The sequence below is a fragment of the Schistocerca cancellata genome, chromosome 2 (genome assembly GCF_023864275.1).
Source record: "Schistocerca cancellata isolate TAMUIC-IGC-003103 chromosome 2, iqSchCanc2.1, whole genome shotgun sequence".
NCBI lineage: Eukaryota > Metazoa > Arthropoda > Insecta > Orthoptera > Acrididae > Schistocerca > Schistocerca cancellata.
This window is the reverse complement of record NC_064627.1, coordinates 102,111,626-102,132,982: the sequence shown is the minus strand read 5'-3', so window position 1 is coordinate 102,132,982 and position 21,357 is coordinate 102,111,626. Positions and strand designations below refer to the sequence as shown.

The 21,357-nt window shown below is 37.1% G+C and overlaps 1 protein-coding gene across 1 annotated transcript in view; it reads right to left on the bottom strand.

Annotated features, from left to right (window-relative positions):
• The window catches only part of LOC126161364 (dynein axonemal heavy chain 7), a 1,035,864-nt gene that overhangs the window by 262,109 nt on the left and 752,398 nt on the right, over positions 1–21,357 (bottom strand). The window contains exon 46 of the mRNA XM_049917134.1: positions 16,872–17,005. Within this exon, the coding sequence (XP_049773091.1) occupies positions 16,872–17,005 (134 nt within the window). The remainder of the gene's footprint in view (positions 1–16,871; positions 17,006–21,357) is intronic.

Genomic DNA, 21,357 nt, shown 5'->3' with positions numbered 1-21,357 from the left:
ACTCCCCTAAAAAAAAAAGGAAAAAAAAAAAGATAGTCACACTGATAATAATGGGAATTAATTATTGTATATTTCACATACACTGTGGTGACAAGTCATGGGATACCTTCTAATATTGTTTCAGACCTTCTTTTGCCTGGTGTAGTGCAGCAACTTCACATGGCATGGGTTCAACAAGTCATTATCTCCTGCATAAATATTGAATCATGTTGCCTCTACAGCAGTCCGTAATTGTGAAAGGTCTGCCGGTGCAGGATTTTGTGCATGAACTGACCTCTTCATTATGTCCCTTAAATGTCTGATGCAATTCATGTCAGGCAGTGTGGATCACCAAATCATATGCTCGAACTGTCTACAATGTTCTTCAAGCCAGTTATGGACAATTGCAGCCCAGTGACATGGCTCATTATCGTCCATAAAAATTACATTCGTTATTTGTGAACATCAGCTCCATGAAAGGCTACAAATGGTCTCCAACTAACCAAACATAGCCATTTCCAGTCAATAATTGGTTCAGTTGGATGAGAGGGCCCAGTCCATTCTATGTTAACACAGCACACACCATTATGGAGCCACCACAAGCTTGCACAGTGCCTTATTGACAACTTGGGTCCACAGTTTTACAGTATTCTAGGGTACAACCATTATGGTCACAAGCCCAGGAGAGATGCTGCAGATGACATCATGCTGTTTGCAAAGGTACTAATATTGATTGTCTGCTGCCACAGCCCATTCACGCCAAATTTCACCACACTATCCTAACAGATACATTCATCATATATCACACATTCATTTTTTCATGGTTATTTGAGCCAGTGTCATCTGTCTGTTAGCACTGACAACTCCACACAAACGTCAATGCTCTTGGTGATTGTGTGAAGGCCATTGCCCAGTGCATTGTCCATGGTGAGTAGTAATGCCTGAAATTTGGTATTTTCAGCACACTTTTGAGGCTGTGAATCTTAGACTATTGAATTCCAAAACAATTTCCAAAATGGAGTGTCCCATGCATCTAACTCCAACTACAGTTCCACGTTCAAAGTTTATTAATTCCCATCATGCAGTTCACATGAATTACCTGAGTACAAATGACAGCTCCTCCAATGCACTGCCCTTGTATACCTTGTGTACACAATACTACCATTATCTGTATACACGCCTCTCACTATCCCATGATTTTTGTCTCCTCAGTGTACATAAGCTATATGTATATTAGGAGGAAAACAGTTCCATGGATAACAGCTGTTGTACCTTCTCTTAAACTATTCAGCACTGTTTTTATCTAATACTTCACTGAAAGTGTTTACTACAGTGTATAGCTTTACATAGCTGTTAATATGCTGGCAATGTTGAGATTGGTTTAACATTAACATCAGAGCTAAGTGGAATGTACAGCCATGTATTAACATATATAATAAATTGTAGAAGAGATGGTATTCTTCAACTATGTTTTTAAACATCCCCAGAGTTAAATTTTTTACCAACAACAATTTAAACACTTGTGCAACAGAATGTAAAACTCCATTATGAATCCGAGACAGAGAAGCAGGGTCCATATGGAAATCACTTTTATAGTTAGTATTGTGCTTCTGAGTATCATGGTTCCTTCTAAATTCATTCATTTTATTGACCAAAAATGTCGTTAACCCAGATACTGGCACATTAGTGTAAAAATTTCTAAAGTTCTGTAGAGGCTTTGGTTAGATCAGGGTCTGCCAAGTATCCCATACTGCACTTGAGCACAATGGGCTGCCCCTGCATGCGGTCTGAAGTTCAGCCTCCCTCAGTGCTACTTGGTACATCTTGCTTTCATTCAGTTCTTCTCAGAACCACTTGGTAGAGCATGATAATTCATTTACCAGTGCGATATGATGCTGTTTCTTCTGCCATTTAGTGTAGAATTTCCATTTGGCATAACTTCCTTGAGTTCAGTAGAATCATGGTATCTGCTCTGTCTACCCTTCATGGTATAAAGCAAGTTTACAGGTCTGGAGGCTGTTGGCATAAAAAGGAGCAGTCTAGCAATCTGTCATCACAAGCCTTTAAAAATGAAATTGTATCACAGAGGAACAGAACTCTCAATATCTATGATACAGTCGCATAATCAACAGTACAACCAATTTGCCATGGTATGGCATTACAACTTCAGCCAGAAAGAATTTAAAAGTTTAGTTGACAATAAAAGAGCAAAACTCTACTATGACCACCACACAATTTCATTTTTGCTATGGAATTGCATTACAACAAGATGCAGAAATAATTTAAGGATTCAGTTGACAATGCACAATGATGAACAGACAATTTGTGCAGGGTTGACTGTTCTGTACATCAAGCAGCATCCAGTGATAATTTTCCAACATAGAGAACTTGATAAAATTGATAACATGAATAATAAATTTTCTGAAGTCACATGCATTACTACACCATCAGTTTAAACTGTTTTTGATGGAACTGAACAACATGAATAGATGTTATACATTTGTGTAAAGTACATTGGTAAAGTCAAGTAGCATGCCTTGAATCTTTTTTTTTTTTTTTTTTTTTTTTTATTTAAGGCCCACTATTGTTGAATTTCAGAAGAAAAAGGTAATACAGGAACAACAATCAGAATATCTGGCATGACTTGCAGACTTCCCATTTCAAGTAGACTTTGCTGCACACTACCCACAGTAAGACAGTGCAAGGTGAGAAACAACTAATACCTGATTCGATAGGGATGCATTTAAAAAGAAAGTTGCATTATGGAAGGGATATCCCATTTAAAAAGAAGAAGAAGAAAGGCAGCAAGGCCACTGCCGTACTCTATAAGCTCAGTGGCATTAAGCAAACCACAAATTTTGAAGAATTCATTGTGACATTCAAAGAATTACATAAGCAGTTTTATAAACATTTAGAGGAAGCTGTCAATCTTACACCCATTTTTTTAGCTATATCCAAAACCAATCGCGATTTCAGTTTAAAGTGCTCCATCGTATGTACAGATGAAATGGATCAATCTGCAATGTAATTCCCATTTAAAAGAGAAATTCCTTTATGTTAAAATTGTCCAGGAGTCTTATATTGTCCACCTCAGGAAGTGTAACCAATGTTACATTATGAGGTTGCAAACATGATACAATGCTTCAATGAACATAAGTGCATCAAAAGCTTTTTTTGATTACGAAGCTAAATAAGTCGCAACTGCATTGCAACTTATGTGCTGAATATCTTTAAAAATTGATCGCCAGCTCACCAAAAATTATTAAATAATGCTGAAAATTTGCTTTATTTGTGATCTATGTGGTTGATAAACTTACATATGAAACCAACCAGCAGGCAACCCACTCAATGATACTTGCATAACTGCTTTGCTGATTAATGTGGCACATTTGCAGTTTCCCCATCTTCCTGTTCAGACAGCATGGCATGCAAGTGGGAGAGATGTGCAGCCAGGCAACCAACACCCACCTGAATGTGAGAGCTCCGCTTGCATACATAATTTTTGGTCATCTGATTATCAACTCACATAATACTCGTACTCTTTTAGTAATCTTCTACAGACTAAATTCTTTTTTGTCCTTAGCTACATTGCCTGAGCTCTTTTGTTTAAGTATACATATACTGGTGCCATCTGAGTTTATTGCCCATTGGGATGCCTTGGAATATAGCACATGGAGACTCAGCATTTGGAGTTTTTTGCTCTCTTCTTCTGATACCTATACGACAATTTCGCTTGGAATTCTAGAGTATGACTTTTTGTAAGATTAAAGGTTAAGCTGTTTGCTGTGAACTTGATGTAATAACCTTCAGTTATTCTCCTGATTGAGGATGGTATGGATGTGTTCAGACTCTTTAGCAATATATTTGTGTCATGAGCAAAAACAACAGTTTCTTAAGATCCCTTGAACCATCTACAGAGCGCATAATATGGAATAAATGATGAAAGTATTGAGTTGTAGCAAAAATGAGATTAAGAGCAAATTTAGCAGCATAACTGGGGACCACACAGTAAACTCAGTGAAGGAATGCTGCTGCCTTGGAAGCAAAAGAATGCATGACAGATGAAAAAGGAGGATATAAGAAGAAGACTGGCACCGTCTGATGTAGCAGACTGACATGCACATACCGTTATATGCACTACTGCATTAAATGTACCACATGTAAAAAAACTAACACACATGCTTTTGTTTATTCATTTATGTTAACTGCTGATCATCAGAGTGTACATTAGTACAAACATTGTTATTATTATTCGATTATTCTATTTCTTTTTTATGTAAACTTGTCCACTTCTGTCTTTTTCACAAGCAGTTACTTGGTTTGGCATGGATTGATAAGAGTTGTTGGATGTATTCCTCAGGGATATCATCACAAACTCTGCCCACTTAGCACAATAGATCATCAAAATCCCAAGGTGGTTGGAGAACCCTGCCCACAATGCTCAAAATGGTGGAGACATTGTGTGACCTTGCCTGGCCATGGTAGGGTTTGGCAAGCATGAAGACAACCAGTAGAGACTCTTACTGTACAAGGACAGGCATTATCTTGCTGAAATTAAAAACCAGGTTGGCTTGCCATGAAGGGCAACAAAACAAAGCACAGGATATTGTCACGTACCACTGTGCTGTAAAGGTGCCACAGATGAGAGTCCAAGAAGTCGTGCTTTGGAAACGAATAGCACCACAGACCATTATTCCTGGTTGTTGGGGCATATAGGGAGTAACAGTCATGAAGGTATCACACTAGCATCTCCCGACACATTTTTGCTGGTCATTTGGGCCCAATTTGAAGATAATACTGCTCCAGTCAATGAGATTGCAGATTGAAGATGTGTCTGGAGACACCTTGGACAGTAGTGGAATACCAACCTGATTGTCACCCTGTATACAGTCTGACAACTAGGAGTGGTGTTCTGGGGTGACATTTCTTCTCATAGAGGACATCTTTGGTTGTATTCTGCAGCATCCCTATAGTACAGTGGTACATCAGTGATGTTCTATGCCCCGTTTTGTTGCTCTTCATAGCAAGCCATTCTAAGCTTTCATTTCAGCAAAATGATGCTCACTTACATGGCAAGAGTTTCTGCAGCTTGTCTTTATGCTTGCTAAACTGTGCCTTAGTCAGCAATGTTGCTGGATCTCTCTGCGATTGACAATGTTTGGAAGATCACAGTCATGGATCTCCAACAAAATCAGGATTCTGACAATCTAATACATCAATTGAACAAACTTGGCACATTATCCCTCAACAGGACATCCAACAACTCTATCAGTCAATGCCAAGCTGAGTAACTGCTTGGATAAATCCAGAGATGGACCAACACATTACTGACATGGTCAATTTGTGAGGCTCTTTCTCTTGAATAAACCATCTAACTTTTCTGCAATTGCAATCATTTGTTTGTCTATACATGCACATCCATCTAGTGATTTCTGTCCCATTTGGATAAGTCCTTCATGGTGCATTATTCTTTTTTGACTTACAGTCTATCAATGAGTTCCTGTTGGAATAATTCAACTCAAACAAATACCTGGGTATTAGCTTTGCAGGGACATGAAATGGATTGAGTACACAGACTCATTCATAGGTAAAGCAGGTGGCACACTTCAGTTTATTGGTAGAATATGAAGAAAATGCTTCTGCAAATGATCACCAACCTTTGAGATTTTGCATTTGTTTAAATTTGGCATGCTTTTTTCATTGTTTCTGCAACAGTGATCTGGCCCATTTTGTGTACCAAGGGGGATCACCTCCATTGTTTGTTAATTTATTTGGTATAAATTTCTCAATTGCTGTCAATACTATTTCTTCGAATTCAAGCCACATATGGCCTACAATCACATTGTTAATATCGAAGAAGTGGACATTGTCTCTCAGAAAGGTGTCAAAAGAATTTTCATCTGCTCCTCCTGTCAGGTAGTCACTGTGATTCATAACAACAGCGGTGGAACCATTGTCTGCAGGTAGGATTATTAGGTCAGGATTTGTTTTGATGTAGTGTATGGCTATTCAATCTTCTACTGAAAGGTTGGTGTTCTGAGGAAGGGACCTAGCGAAGGATGGTGAGACTATCTCGGAGGTAAGGAATTACTGGAAGGTGACCATGGGTGGTTAGGTGGGAGGGTAGGGATGAACACAGTTGGATGGTGGTATGAACTGGAAGCCACAGAGCTCAATGTTAGCTTGGTTTTGGTTGGAGGGACTGGCAGCACAGAAGTGCTTTCATTGCAGGGATCGAGAGAAGGAGAGGAGCTCTATGAGAAGTCCATCATGGTTAAATTTGGGTGTAGGGCTAAAGGTGAGGTTTTGGATAGGACTGAAACTTCTGTGGAGTGAAGGTTTTAGTGGAAAGGTTAACAATAGTGCTACAGGAATGTGTGGGCTCTGGATTTGGTGGTCGAGTGTTGGTAGGGAGTTTGGCAAGTTGAAAAGGTCAGTTAGGCAGTGTTTAAGTGCTATTACGGGTGGACAAGGAGAAACACTATGGGTAGGATAGGGGTTGGATATTGGCACCCTAAGGTGAAAGCAGCATGTCAGAAAGTCGAATAACTTATTGAAATAGTGTCAGGTATGTCCCTCCAGATACTAGAGAGCAAGGGATTTAATTTTAGAGATGTGATGTATGGATTAGGGATTGCATAGTAGTAGTATTCTGCAGAGGAAGCAGAGGTGGTTGTGGGATGCCATTGTTGTGGTTACGTGTTTTGGCTGTACCTGGTTTGTGGTGGCCAGTTACTGGAGGAATCTGAAAAGGTGAATGTCATTGCGTCATTGCGAAATGAAAGGAGGGATGAGATTGAGAGAAAGGAATCTTTATGGCTATGCCATTTTGGGGGGGGGGGGGGGGGGGGGATTTTATGGTTTATCTAGCATTTGAGAAATAAGATGTGTGATTGGGTTTTAGTCAGGGAAAGGGACACTTTTTTGAACTGATGCAGAAAGGTGGAGCAGGAGTCCATTGTGGCAAGAATGGCGTAAAGAAAACGGGAATGACTTAGAAATGTGCAAAACAGGTGTTGATGTTTGTGAGAGGAGCCAGATGAGAGGAATGATGCATAAAAATATGTGAACACAAGCAGACACAACTACAGATATGCAAAAATATGCACAGATACATAAAAATATGGACAAATATGTAAAAATGTACAGAAACATGGGAGAAAACAAATGATGAGGTATGAGAGTTTATGTGTGTTACAATAAGTGAAGAGAAGGGGAGGGGTGGATGGGTTAGGTTGAATATCATAAGTTCGTGGGTCACGAGCAGGTGTGGGAAAAAAAAAATGCTAAAGTGCATGAAGATGAGAGATGAAGCAGGATAAAATCTACAGTAACATACTGCCCCCACAATCTCCATCCAACAGTTTCCACTCCCTCTGTACTACCACCTCTGCCCCATTCTCATCTTCACCCTTTTTATTTGCTGCCTTCTGCCAATGCACCCACCTATCTTTCCCCATCCTCTCTTTTTTCACTCCTTTTTCTCCACCTCCCTGCCCTTTAATCACCTGACGTTATGCATATTGGCATTCTAGTACCTGGAGAACCTGCCAGACAGTGTTTGTCTCTCCCACCACCTGTACACTACTATCTCTTCCCCTTCCTACCCCCTCCAGAAGGGAAGAAAGAAAGAAGGAAAGAAAGAAGGGAACTAGGTTAAGTGCTGTAGATGAAAACCTAACTTTAGAAACAAACAATCAGAAATAAGACAATCACAAAGTACAGGCGGCATCACTGACATTCACAAAAATGGGGGAAAGTCAGTACTTGGATGACACTGTAATATATTGTCAAAACTGTACAACACATGTGTTAACATAACAAATGTATCAGTGTGACATGATCTCCCTTAGTGTTCATGTGTTAATAGAGAAACTGAGTGCTATAAAACTGAGCTATAGAAACTTTGTAAAAAGTTAAATAATATGTGTTTACTAGATACAAATGAAATGAAGTGTGAAGAACATACCAGGCATTGGCTTCACTTAAACAAAAACAGGAAGCTCAAGTTAGTGACCCAGAAAGGGGGAGTTCATGATGAACTGCCTAAAGTCAAGGACTTAATCATCTCAGACCTGCATTTTCAATTATTTTCCTTCGCAGCACACGAAAGTAAGTTTCAATCTTTTGTAGCACTCCTGTATGTGTTTTTTCCTAAATATAAAAAAGCAAAGAGGTAAAATGCAACTAGTACATTTTTTATAATTATGCATATAATCATGCATAATGATGCATGATTTCTTGACAACTTGGCTACTCCAAGAAACAATTTGGTGATAAATTTTTTGTGTTCTTGATATTTTATCTCTAGATTGCTAGAAGACATTAAAAATCCCATGACACACCTGACATGAATGACATGTCACAACACTGTGGTTGGGAAATGCTGCCCGAGACTATAATTTCTTAGGTGCAAGAAGCAACATAACAGCATTGAATTAAACACCCTGAATGTTAAAGAACTGTGTTCACATGGAAAAGACAAGTTTGGAAGTGTGTATATTGTCCTTGCAGTGCAGTGAGCAAGATCTTCGAAATAATTCCTTGATTCAGAGTCTGTTATCCCAAAGTGTTATGACTTATACAAAATGAAAGGTAAAAAAAGAAAATATCATGCCCCTTAGCACAGAGCACTCAATATATGCAGTAATAAGCTCAATTTGCTGCAACTGTCCATGGATGAGCATTCACAACAACTATTAGTAATAGCGGAACATGGACTGAAAGTTAGTGAAACTGAGTATTCCAAATTGCAGGGTTATATGTTTGCAAATAGATATTGTAAGTGAAGTGGAAATATTTGTTAGTGAACATCTAACATTTAAAAGAATCTCATTTCTGGAACAATAAACTCAATAAGGAACAACTGAACGGTTGACGTTGTTGTCCATATAAAAGATCATTCAAGTGGATCAGGTAAACATAAAGTTATTGGAGTTTACTGCCCACCAAATGGTCATGCATTGCACTATTTTGACAGCCTTAACAAGGCTTTAGGCAGTCCCATTGACCTTAGTATAGTTAGAGGCCTAATTCAGACACAAACTCAAACAAACAATATGGAACTGGCAGATACATTAAAATCATGTAATGCTGCAAATATAGTAAGCTCTGACACTATGGTGACAGATTCAAGCCCCAGTAAAACATATCAGCAATGGTCAACATAAATGGAAAAGATAATTTTAACTGCTGATGTGTTAATTTTCATTACTTAGGTCACTAGTGTCAGTTGTTAGAGTGTTTAAGCTCTGCTGTTCCAACAACAGCTAAAATAATTAAGAAGGAGCAGATTCTTCAAAACTAAGCCAGCAGAGGAGATAAAAAACATTCTTTACCAAGCTAAGGGTTCAGAAAGCAAATGACATGAATTTTATAGGGCTGTGATAAGGTGTTTTGACTAACATTGCCCTTTCAAAAAGAAAGGGGCAACAATAAACTGCCATATTATATTTATTCTTCAATGAAACTTCCACTTAGTCTAATTAAGTTACTGCAAAATATATGATCTTGACTGTATGATGATGATGAGGTCCCATACTCTGAGGAGCATAGGGGGCGATGCGGGAGACCTGCAACGCCATACTAGGCAAGGTCATAACGGAGGTGGTTTGCCATTGCCTTCCTCTGACCATAATGGGGATGAATGATGATGATGATGATGAACACAACACAACACCACCCAGTCATCTCGAGGCAGGGAAAATCCCAGACCCTGCCAGGGATCGAACCCGGGACCCTGTGCACAGGAAGCGAGAACACTACTGCAAGACCATATAAAGGAAATGTTCAATCAGGCCACAAAACAGCCTTCAAGTCAGAACTTTTACACATGAAGGAACAAAATAAATAATTATGCAATAGAGCATTCAGCCAACATAGGTAAGGCATGCTGCACACTAATCAATAAACATAATAAAGCTACCAGCAAGGTGCAAATTGAAGCAGGCGGCATTACACATGGAGGCCATATAGTGAGAGATCTAAGTGCAATATGTAATTTGTTCAATAAGCACTTTACACTGTATCTCTTCTTTTGACCAACCAGTGGTCATTATATATCTCATTATATATCTAACACTGAGATGCCAAATAGCATCACACGTGATGTGATAGGTGAGCTCATACTGCCGAGTTCTTTGAAAGTTTGGCTCAATATTGTAATCACTGAAATAAACTCACATACTTTCTCACCCAGTGAAATTTCATTTTGTTTCCTCCTCTTTATCTGAACTGAATCACTTTATTTGACATGCAGTACACACAGATATCCCAGAGACATCTGGTAGAGATCTTGTAGAAAATTCTATAAATTAGCCTTGCATGTGTACACTAAGGCAATTGTACAATAACAAATAACATAGGCAAATCAATATTGAATGATGCAGATGACCTAGCCAAAGACCAAAGTCTATCATTAGTACTATTCAACTGAGGAGTGATACACCTCACTGTATTAATTCAGACAGCTTATGTGTGAACTCTGATGATTGTAGAAATTCTTATCATGTATAAAAATCAGTGTATATTTATGAAACAGATAAAACTGAAATTGAAACAATCATTAATAAAATGCAGAATAAGGTCTCCAATGAGTGAGATGAAATTTTCTCCATTATTACAGAAAGATGTAAACACTCAGTTATTCCTGTTCTGTTGAATGTAAGTTTAAATGAAGGTGTGTTTCCATATGAATAAAAATTTGCAGTAGACAAGAGACTGCATAAAATGATATACCAACAAAGTCAATAACTACTGACCAACAGTTTAAGTCTGAATCCTAGTAAACAATTAAAAAACTATTGCACTAGATTAGAAAACTTTCTTGTCAATGAAAAGGTATGATATGAACCCAAAACAACTTTAGGTCTGGCTGTTCATCATCAACTGCCACATGCCATCTAGCACTTATAACATTAATTAAATCAAATGAGAAAGAAAGGGTTCCAGGATTGTTCTTGGATCTGTCACATATATTTGACACAGTATATAATGAGCTGTTACTTGATAAATTGAAAATTTGTGGTATCCAAAGAAGAGCTAAAAGTCTCTCACAATCATACCTATAAGCCAGACATCAGGTTCAGCACACACGCAGAAAGTACAGCTCTAGTTCATCTATAATAAAGTTTGGTGTGGCCAAAATATCAGTTCTGTGCTCTTTATTGTTCATATTACATAACAGCAAACCCAACTATGCTTCATGATTGCTAAATATGTATAGGAGTTGGATATAAGCCCTAATCTCCTTATGCCCCATCTCTATTTCCATCTCCTACTCTCCCTCTCTTTGACCATCTCCTCCTCCTCCTCCCTCTCTTTGGCCATCACTTCCTCCTCCACATCACCTCCTCTCCCTCATCCATCCTGGATTTTCCATTGTTTATTTTTGTTTTTAAATAACATATGTAACAAGAATGAATATATATGCGAGAAACAATTTGTTTAATCATTTAAATGTCCTGCTATAGTAGTTAAAACTGACTGTGAGAAAGAAAATAAGACCACAATTTTCACAACACAGCACATAATTTTCTTCTTTGCATTCGGTTTTCACAGAAAACCTGTACATTGCTGTTTAAAACATATAATGCCTATGCCTGTCTGAATGTTTATTAGAGTGTTGTGTACAAATATGAAGTAAATTGGTCAATAACTTTTTCCAGATTTTTGTTAACAACAGAGCCCTATTACATATGAATTAGGTATACAGGGTGGTCAATAACAAACTGAAAAGCCTGTAAGGAGGCTGCAGGGTAGGTTGTGCTGAGATATAATTTTTAAGAAAAAAATTCGACATGTTGCACCATTTCCAAGTCAATTAGAACTGAAGTTAGCCAATCATGCAGTTGTGTCCACAAACTGAAGTGACCCACTACATGCAAACAGTGTTAGTTGTCTCACAAAGTAGATGACAGCACATGAGACTGCTCAGACTTTGACTCAGGTCTGATCCTCACTACTAACCCATGCCAAAATTTTGTATCACTCCCTTATTCAATTTTAGGAAACCAAATGAAGGACATGTTTGGCAACACCATCTCTGGCAGGCCACTTTAATTTGCATGCACAATGCCTAACTTCAATGCTAATTAACTTTGAAATGATGCAACATTTCAAATTTTTTTCTTGACAATTATTACTCAACACAACCTACCCTGCAACACCCTTACAAGATTTTCAGACTGTTTCAGACACCCTGTACATTTATATACTACATATATTAAAACATGTACGTCCATCCATATGTTTATTACTAGTGTAATGCATAAAAATCTGAAGTAAATCTGTCAAGAATTTTTTGAGACTTTTGATAAAAGCATTTCATCTTTATGTTATATTTATGTATTAAATATATTAAAAAGATATATAGCCTATGTCTGTCTGAATGCTCATTACAGTAGTATGTCAAAGGTTTAAGTTAATTGGTAAAGGTCTTTTCAAGATTTTTGATAACAGTGTTGAACAACAGCCTGTCTTTGTATAGAGATCAATGGTTTACCCACACTGCACAGTTTTGAACAACAACCTGTCCTAATATAGAGATTAATGGTATACCCACATTGCACAATAACAAGGTACTGAAGTATGCAGATGAGAAAACAGTTGTTAACTGGGGCCCAGAGGGATTGATCTGGCCCTGAACTGTTATTTACTCTCATGTCTTACTTGGCTTAAATTATTTACAAAACAATTGCTTAAGTTTAAACCTTAGTAAATCAAGTCTAATGGACATTCAAATACACCACCAACTGAATGGAGAGCAATGGAATGACATGTCTGACGACACTAATAAAATAAAATTGGATAATAAAATTGTCTTCTTTGTTGTAATATCAGACAGGCATCTCTTTAGGGAATCATGTGGTGTTCGCTATCTCTTTCAAGTAAAAAATTACGAAAATCAATTAATACTGTGAGAACAATGTCACAAATTCTGAATTATGAGTGAAATAGTTGACCTACTATGGTTTAATGTACCCACATCTCACATATGGAACTGAACTATGGGGTTGTTCCACTATCATGAATGTGAATAGGGTATTCATCCCACATAAAAATGCAGTACGGATTCTGAGCAAGGTAAGTTATAATGAGTCTTGTAAAGTGATGTTCAAAAAGAAATTACTAATGCTGCCATCAATATATGTTTATGAACCTGTTGAATTAATTTTGTAATAGAAGCACCACAATAGTCTAAACAGAGATGAATATATTTACAATACTAGGAGAGATGTGATAACCTTTTATAACAGCATAGCATCTTAATTAGATTTCAAAGTGGTGAAAAGATTGGAAAATTGCTATAAATGTTGATAAATGTAAAACTGTGCACTTTGCAAAACAAAAAAACCTAGTATACTATGAATACAATATCAATGAGTCACTGTTGGAAATGCCCACCTCATACAAATACAAATATGAACTGGAATGATCACATAGGCTCAGTTGTGGGTAAAGATGGTGGTAGACTAAGGTTTATTGGTAGAATAAGAGGAAAGTGTAATCAGACCACAAAGGGCATTGCTTAAAATTATTCATGTGACCAGTTGTAGAACATTGCTCAAGTGTCTAGTGCCTGTACCATAAAGGACTAACTGACGATATTGAACATATACAGACAAGGGCAGCACAAAGGGTCACTAGTATGTTTGATCCATGGGAGGGTGTCACAGAGATGCTGAAAGAACTGAACTGGCAGACTCTTAAAGACAGACATAAACTATCCTGAAAATATCTACTAAAAAAATTTCAAGACCTTGCTATAAATGATGACTCCAGGAATATACTACAACCCTCTACATATCACTCACATATCGATCTTGAGGACAAGATTAGAATAATTACAGCATGCACAGAGGCATTCAATCATTCTTCCCACACTCCATAAATGAATGGAATTGGAAGAAACTCTAGTAACTAGCACAATGGGACAACCCTCCGACATGAGAATGGGACAACCCTCCGACATGAGATTCATGGTGATTTGCAGAGTATAGATGTAGATGTAGATGTAGCTGTAGATGTAGAACATAAGAAGTGCAGACAACAAGCCCTATTATGTGGGGGTCAAATTTTATAACAAATTTAAAAAAAAAACCTTAGTGGAAGCTGCTTTAAAACAGTCCTGAAGGAGTTTCTTAAAAAAAATATTTTTACAGAAGTAAGGAATTCCTTTCACAGAGGAGTAGGACACTTCAATTTGCACCAATATATTTATAAGTACCAGTAATCAGTATACTGTACATAGAGGTTTTTTTGTTGTTTGTATTGTTCTCACCAAGTTATGTCAGGAACTATAAGATGATAAACTAGTTATTGAAAGAAAGTTGTATGTACATGGAAAATTATTTGTCCATCATCTCAACTGATACTAAATGGTGTCATAAATAGCAGGAGGGTTGATAGGAATGTAATCCTGTCAGAGATGGCTAAGATCTTCAAAGACCAGTTGAATGCTTTGAACAGTGTCTTGAAGTGGTTATAATATGAAGCTCAACAAAAATAAAACAAAGGTAATGGGAAACATTCAAATGAAATCAAATACTGCTGAAAAAATTACATTATGAAATGGCAAACTAAAGGTAGTAGATGAGTTTGCTATTTATGCAGAAACATAACTAATAAATGCAAAAATAGAGAGAATATAAAATGTTGTTGGATATAGCAAGAACTAAGTTTCTGGAAGAGATAAATTTTTTGAAATCAAATATAAATTTAAATGACAGGGAGCATTTTCTAAGTGTATGTGGAGTGTAGACCAGCACAGATGTGAAACATGGACAAAAAACTGTTCAGGTAACATGAGAACAGGAACATATGAATTGCAGATTGGCTAACTTATTAAGAGGCACTGAATCAAACTGGGAACAAAACAAATATGTGGCACTATTTGATTACAATAAGGGTTCAGTTGATAGGAAACATCATGCATCAAGGAATCAATAATTTGGTAATGTCAGGAAGTTGTTGGTGGGCATGAAGTTGCTTGCAAAAGATATGCTAACAGGGATATCTGCTTCAAAACAATCCACTGTTGTTGTTGTTGTGGTCTTCAGTCCTGAGACTGGTTTGATGCAGCTCTCCATGCTACTCTATCCTGTGCAAGCGTCTTCATCTCCCAGTACCTAACGCAGCTTACATCCTTCTGAATCTGCTTAGTGTATTCATCTCTTGGTCTCCCTCTATGATTTTTACCCTCCACACTGCCCTCCAGTACTAAATTGGCGATCCCTTGATGCCTCAGAACATGTCCTACCAACCGACCCCTTCTTCTAGTCAAGTTGTGCCACAAACTCCTCTTCTTCCCAATCCTATTCAATACCTCCTCATTAGTTATGTGCTCTACCAATCTAATCTTCAGCATTCTTCTGTAGCACCACATTTCAAAAGCTTCTATTCTCTTCTTGTCTAAACTATTTATCATCCACGTTTCACTTCCATACATGGCTACACTCCATACACATACTTTCAGAAACGACTTCCTGACACTTAAATCAATACTCGATGTTGACAAATTTTTCTTCTTCAGAAACGCTTTCCTTGCCATTGCCAGTCTACATTTTATATCCTCTCCACTTTGATCATCATCAGTTATTTTGCTCCCCAAATAGCAAAACTCCTTTACTACATTAAGTGTCTCACTTCCTAATCTAATTCCCTCAGCATCACCCGAGTTAATTTGACTACATTCCATTATCATCGTTTTGCTTTTGTTGATGTTCATGTTATACCCTCCTTTCAAGACACTGTCCATTCCGTTCAACTGCTCTTGAAAGTCCTTTGCTATCTCTGACAGTATTTGTCATCGGCGAACCTAAAAGTTTCTATTTCTTCTCCATGGATTTTAATTCCTACTCTGAACATTTCTTTTGTTTCCTTTACTGCTTACTCAATATACAGATTGAATAGCATCAGGGAGAGGCTGCAACCCTGTCTCACTCCCTTCCCAACCACTGCTACCCTTTCATGTCCCTCGACTCTTATAACTGCCATCTGTTTTCTGTACAAATTGTAAATAGCCCTTCGCTCCCTGTATTTTACCCCCGCCACCTTCAGAATTTGAAAGAGAGTATTCCAGTCAACATTGTCAAAAGCTTTCTCTAAGTCTACATGTGCTAGAAATGTAGGTTTGCCTTTCCTTAATCTTTCTTCTAAGATAAGTCGTACGGTCAGTATTGCCTCACGTGTTCCAACATTTCTACGGAATCCAAACTGATCTTCCCCAAGGTCGGCTTCTACCAGTTTTCCATTCGTCTGTAAAGAACCCGCATTGGTATTTTGCAGCTGTGACTTATTAAACTGATAGTTTGGTAATTTTCTTGGGGATTGGAATTATCATATTCTTCTTGTAGTCTGAGGGAATTTCACCTGTCTCGTACATCTTGCTCCCCAGATAGTAGAGTTTTGTCAGGACTGGCTCTCGCCAGGCTGTCAGTAGTTATAATGGAATGTTGTTGCTCTCGGGGCCTTGTTTCAACTTAGGTCTTTCAGTGCTCTGTCAAACTCTTCACGCAGTATCGTACCTCCCATTTCATCTACATCCTCTTCAATTTCCATAACATTGTCCTCAAGAACATCGCCCCTGTATAGACCCTCTATATACTCCTTCCACCTTTCTGCTTTCCCTTCTTTGCTTAGAACTGGGTTTCCATCTGGGCTCTTGATATTCATGCAAGTGGTTCTCTTTTCTCCAAAGGTCTCTTTAATTTTCCTGTAGGCAGTATCTATCTTACCCCTTGTGAGATAAGTCTCTACATCCTTACATTTGTCCTTACACTATGGAAGGAAGAAAAATAAAAAAAAATATGGTATGTATAATGCTCAGTGTGAAATACTTTGAACTCCAACCAATGAAAATCAAGGGGTTAGGCCTCACAAAATTATCTTACCTGAAATCCATTGAGTATTCAACAACAGAATCGCCTAATTTTATGCAGAGTGCACCTCCTTGCTTAAATGTCTGTCTCAGTAATACTGGCTCCAGCACAGCATCTATTTCTTCACCTATGTTCTCAAGAAGCACCTATAAAAAGAGATGGAATCTTAATTTCACTGTGCTTTTCTATTTTCATTTTTTGAGTCATAATGTTTCTAAAATTAAAACATAAATCTTACCCTACTCTTGAAATTTCATATTCTTATTTAAATTCCACTCTTTGGTAACTGTGAGACCTAAACAGCATCCTATGCATACAATATCAAAAAATTGCAACTGGAATCAGTCAACTCGTAAAAGAACCTGGGTGTAACAGTTTGTAGGGATATGAAATGGAATAATCAGTTAGGCTCAGTTGCAGGTAAAATGGGTATCAGACTTTGGCTTACAGATAAAGTACTAGGGAAATGCAATCAATCTGCAAAGGGGATGACTTTCAAAAAACTCATCTGATCCTTTGTAGAATACTGCTCAAACATATGGGAACAATAGCAAATATGATGAATGGTCATACGTTTGTTTCACCGACAGGAGTGTCTCACAACAATGCTGAAAATATGTAAGAAAAATGTATACTATTCCAAAAAAACCCTATTTACAAAGTTTCAGGATTGACCTTCAAGTTAAGAAATGAGAAGTATACTACAACCCCATACGTATCAATTCCATACAGATCATGATGATCCAATTAGACTATTTACAGCACACAGAGAAGTGTTCAACCAGTCATTCTTTTCATGCTCCATACATGAACAAAATCGTAAGAAGCCCTAATTACTGGTACAATGGGAAGTACCTTCTGCCATGCACTTCACAGTGGTTTGTACAGAATGGATGAAAATAGTGGATGTTTTGGAGATGAAAATGCGCTACAAGTCTTGAGTGGACATGAGTGTAAAACGTTAATGAAGGAAGTTCACAGAGCATATTTGAAAGCAGGCCTAAAATCAATTTTCAATATCTTAAGTATATACCAAAAAGAAAAAGAGTAAAAACTGACACTGAAATCCGGAAACCAAGTGATGAGGTTTTGTTTTTAGGCCAGTCGAAGTTAATTACTGGATGGATACCACAATAAATTCACAGTAGTAAAATGGCCTGCAGTGGTTTTAATAAGTAACTAGAGGTTTTAAAACTAAGCTTCTGATGTGTTTGAAAACAAAAGCCTATCTATACCCAGTGTGCACTGACTTACAATAATGTGATGAGTGTGAACAGTTAATAAAAAAAAGTTAATAGAGTACATCTGAAAGCAAGTCTAAAATCATTTACAATATGCAAAGTATACATTAAAATAAAAACTGTAAAATTTTATACTGAAGTCTTACAACCAAATTATGCACTTTTATTTTTACATCAGGTTGAAGATAATTACTGGGTGGGTAGCAAAAGAAATTAACAGGATCGAAAATGCCTTCAGTGATTTTAATAAGTAAATAGAGGTTGTAAACTTAAAGCTTCTGATGTGTCTGAAAACAAAACCTTATACTCAGTGTGCATTGATTTACAACAATGTGATAAGCAGTTTTAAACTGGAAACCATTCAAAAACTGAATATTGCTGAGCCAAAAATGGAGAGACAGTAGAATAAAGAAATGGACCAGGGAACAGACTGGCATACAAGAAAAAAGAAAAATGAACTGGAGATGTGTTTGGAAAAATTACCCAAGCAAATGGAGCAATGAAGTTCTCTGCTGTTTCTAAAATATAAGAAAATAACATTAAGAATTTGTAAGATGAATAGAGGAAATCAGAAGATGTGCAAAAGCTGCATGGATATCCATAGATGAAGACTAGACAAAAAATGCTTGGAAAAGTCTATAGTATGGCTTTATCTAGCAATGGACACCAAATGGCTGACGATGATGATGATGATTATGGTTATGTCCCTATCTGATGGATAAATTTGGAAAGCTAAATAGCCTCTCAGCACCAAAATAACAGGAAATGAAGCAAATGTGGAGCTTTGGAATTACAAAGTGATTTAATTTATTATAAAATTATACAAAACAACTTTTTTATAGATATTTCCTTGTCTTGGATCAATGATAAGAGCTACTTTCAACACTTGACAAACTGCTTTCAATATACTGTAATGACAGAAGAGCTTCATTGTAAGTTTATTCTGTTCCCGTTTTGATGAGTTAAAAATGATTGATGAATTAAAAATTTAAAGTGTATCTCTGAACTTACGTGATCAAAAATCTGATTAGTGTAATTAGTAGCACCTCAGTGCAAAGAAAAATTTAATAAATTGTCCCCACAATTGTTTTGGATAAACTGTGCAAGCAAACATCAAGAATGATGTGCTTTGAATAAGGGATGAAGGGATTCTTCCTTTCTTATTCATAGTTAAACATTTCACACAATTCGAGAGCACTCCTTTCATGTTGTCAGTTAAATCTTGTACACAATAATCTTGTTTTACTTCCTCCTCAGTTTTCTTAAGTGCAGAATGACCTTTCTCATCCCCAAGCTTGATGATTTCACATTGCATACTGCATGGAACCTCCCAAGTCTCTCTTCTGTCATAGAATTTGAAAAGAATTCCCTTTCATTAAAACATTTTCATAAGTCTGTTCTTTTGGAGTACTCTTGCTTGTTGTCATGTCATCATCCTTCTCTTGGGCTTTCCTGATTCTTGCTATTAAACCACCTACAAAGCCAAACACAACATTCACACAATGACTTAAGGCATCTACGTTTTTCATTCTAGACACAGACTGGAGTCTGATCGGGTAGGAATACTCTTCCACGACTAAACCCAATCTTGCTATTCTTGGTGACAAGTCCTTCTTATCCATAGCCTTTTGGAATGTAGCAAAGTCAGTTACTGTTTTAAAATATATTCCTAGCAAATCCACCCAAAATTACCTTATGGAATTAATGATAGCTAAAACATCTAGCTTGTAATTGCTGTATTTTTCCTCTTAAGGTGTTGTTTTTACTCATATATGAGGCTGAACAGAACTTGTCGTTCAGTACAGCTGTCGTTCAGTACAGCTGTACTAGTACAGCTCCAAAACATTCTTCGTGTGTGCCCATGTTTAGTTCAGTTTCGTGTTTTGGCCTGAAGATTTTTAATACTGGATCCAAAGAAAAAATATCACTGTACATCTTGAATGCTTATCTCTGCTCTTCTTCAAACTTACATTCACAACTATTCCTCAATAAATCTCTCTGAGGGTTGGCAGTTGCAAAGTAAATTGAGATAAACTTCCTAAAGTATCCCGTTGGATCTAGGAAATTTTGCATTACTCCAACAGATTTCAGTTCTTGAAAGTATTGAACAGCTACGTCTTCTTAGAAGAAGGTCAACTTTGTAGACACTGCATAACGTACTGAAGAAACTCAACAGTTCTCTCCAAAAACTGGAATTTTGAAAAATTTATTTACAAGCCATATTCTGCTGCAGTTTTCAACACTATACCAAGGTGCTAAAGTGCCTCATCATCACCTTTTGTTAATACTATAATATCATCCATGTAAATAAATAAGATGTTCTCTCAAGCCAGTGCCAAAGAACCAGTGTTTATAAAATTCTGGAACACTGTAGATGAATTTGACAAGCCAAACTGACTTTCCTGAAATGAAATTGACCTGAGTGTGTCACAAATGACATATATTTTTGGCTTTCTCATTCAACATCAACCTGGAGAGGGGGGAAAAAAACAGTTCTTGAGGTCCAGTGCGGAAAATACACAGGAGTCTTGTAGTTTATCTAAAAGATCTACTAAGAGGGGTAGTGGGTAATGATCTTTCACTGTGATAGTGTTTAATTTTCTGTAGTCTACACAAACATGATAATATCCATTATTCTTTTTTATAACTGCAGTCTGACTAGAATACTAAGATGAACTTGAGTCCATATTGCTTGATCAAGCCCACTCTGGACTTTGTTGTCAAAAATTTCTTTCTCTCCTGGTGAGTATCTTATGGATTTACTATGTATCAGTTGTTGTTCTCTCACAATAATCTTCATTCTGACATCAGTGGACTTGGTCTTCATTGGAGTGTAATTACTCACAAAATCTGCAATGTGTTTCTTTGTTTCATCACTAACAGAAATTTTGATATCTACTTTAATCACTAACAGAGCTTTCAGTATCTAATTATGGTTTGTCTGCCAATATGGATACACATGATATGACATTCTTGTTTTCATTTCCTAAAAGTAACTCCATCCTTGTTTATTAAAACTTCAGTCTGATCTAGAAAATTGTTTCCAAGTACTATTTCTAACATCATTTTACCTCTAGAAACCACATAAATATCTGTTTCAATTTTCACATCATCAATCTGAACAATGCCTGTTAAACACCTTTGTGGAGAGACAAAGTTTTAGCCAAATCCTGTCAAGACTACATCTGTTTCTTGGAAACTTAGAGCATCTACAATGTCATAAACATTCTGTTGCAACAAATTAAATTGGCTGCCAT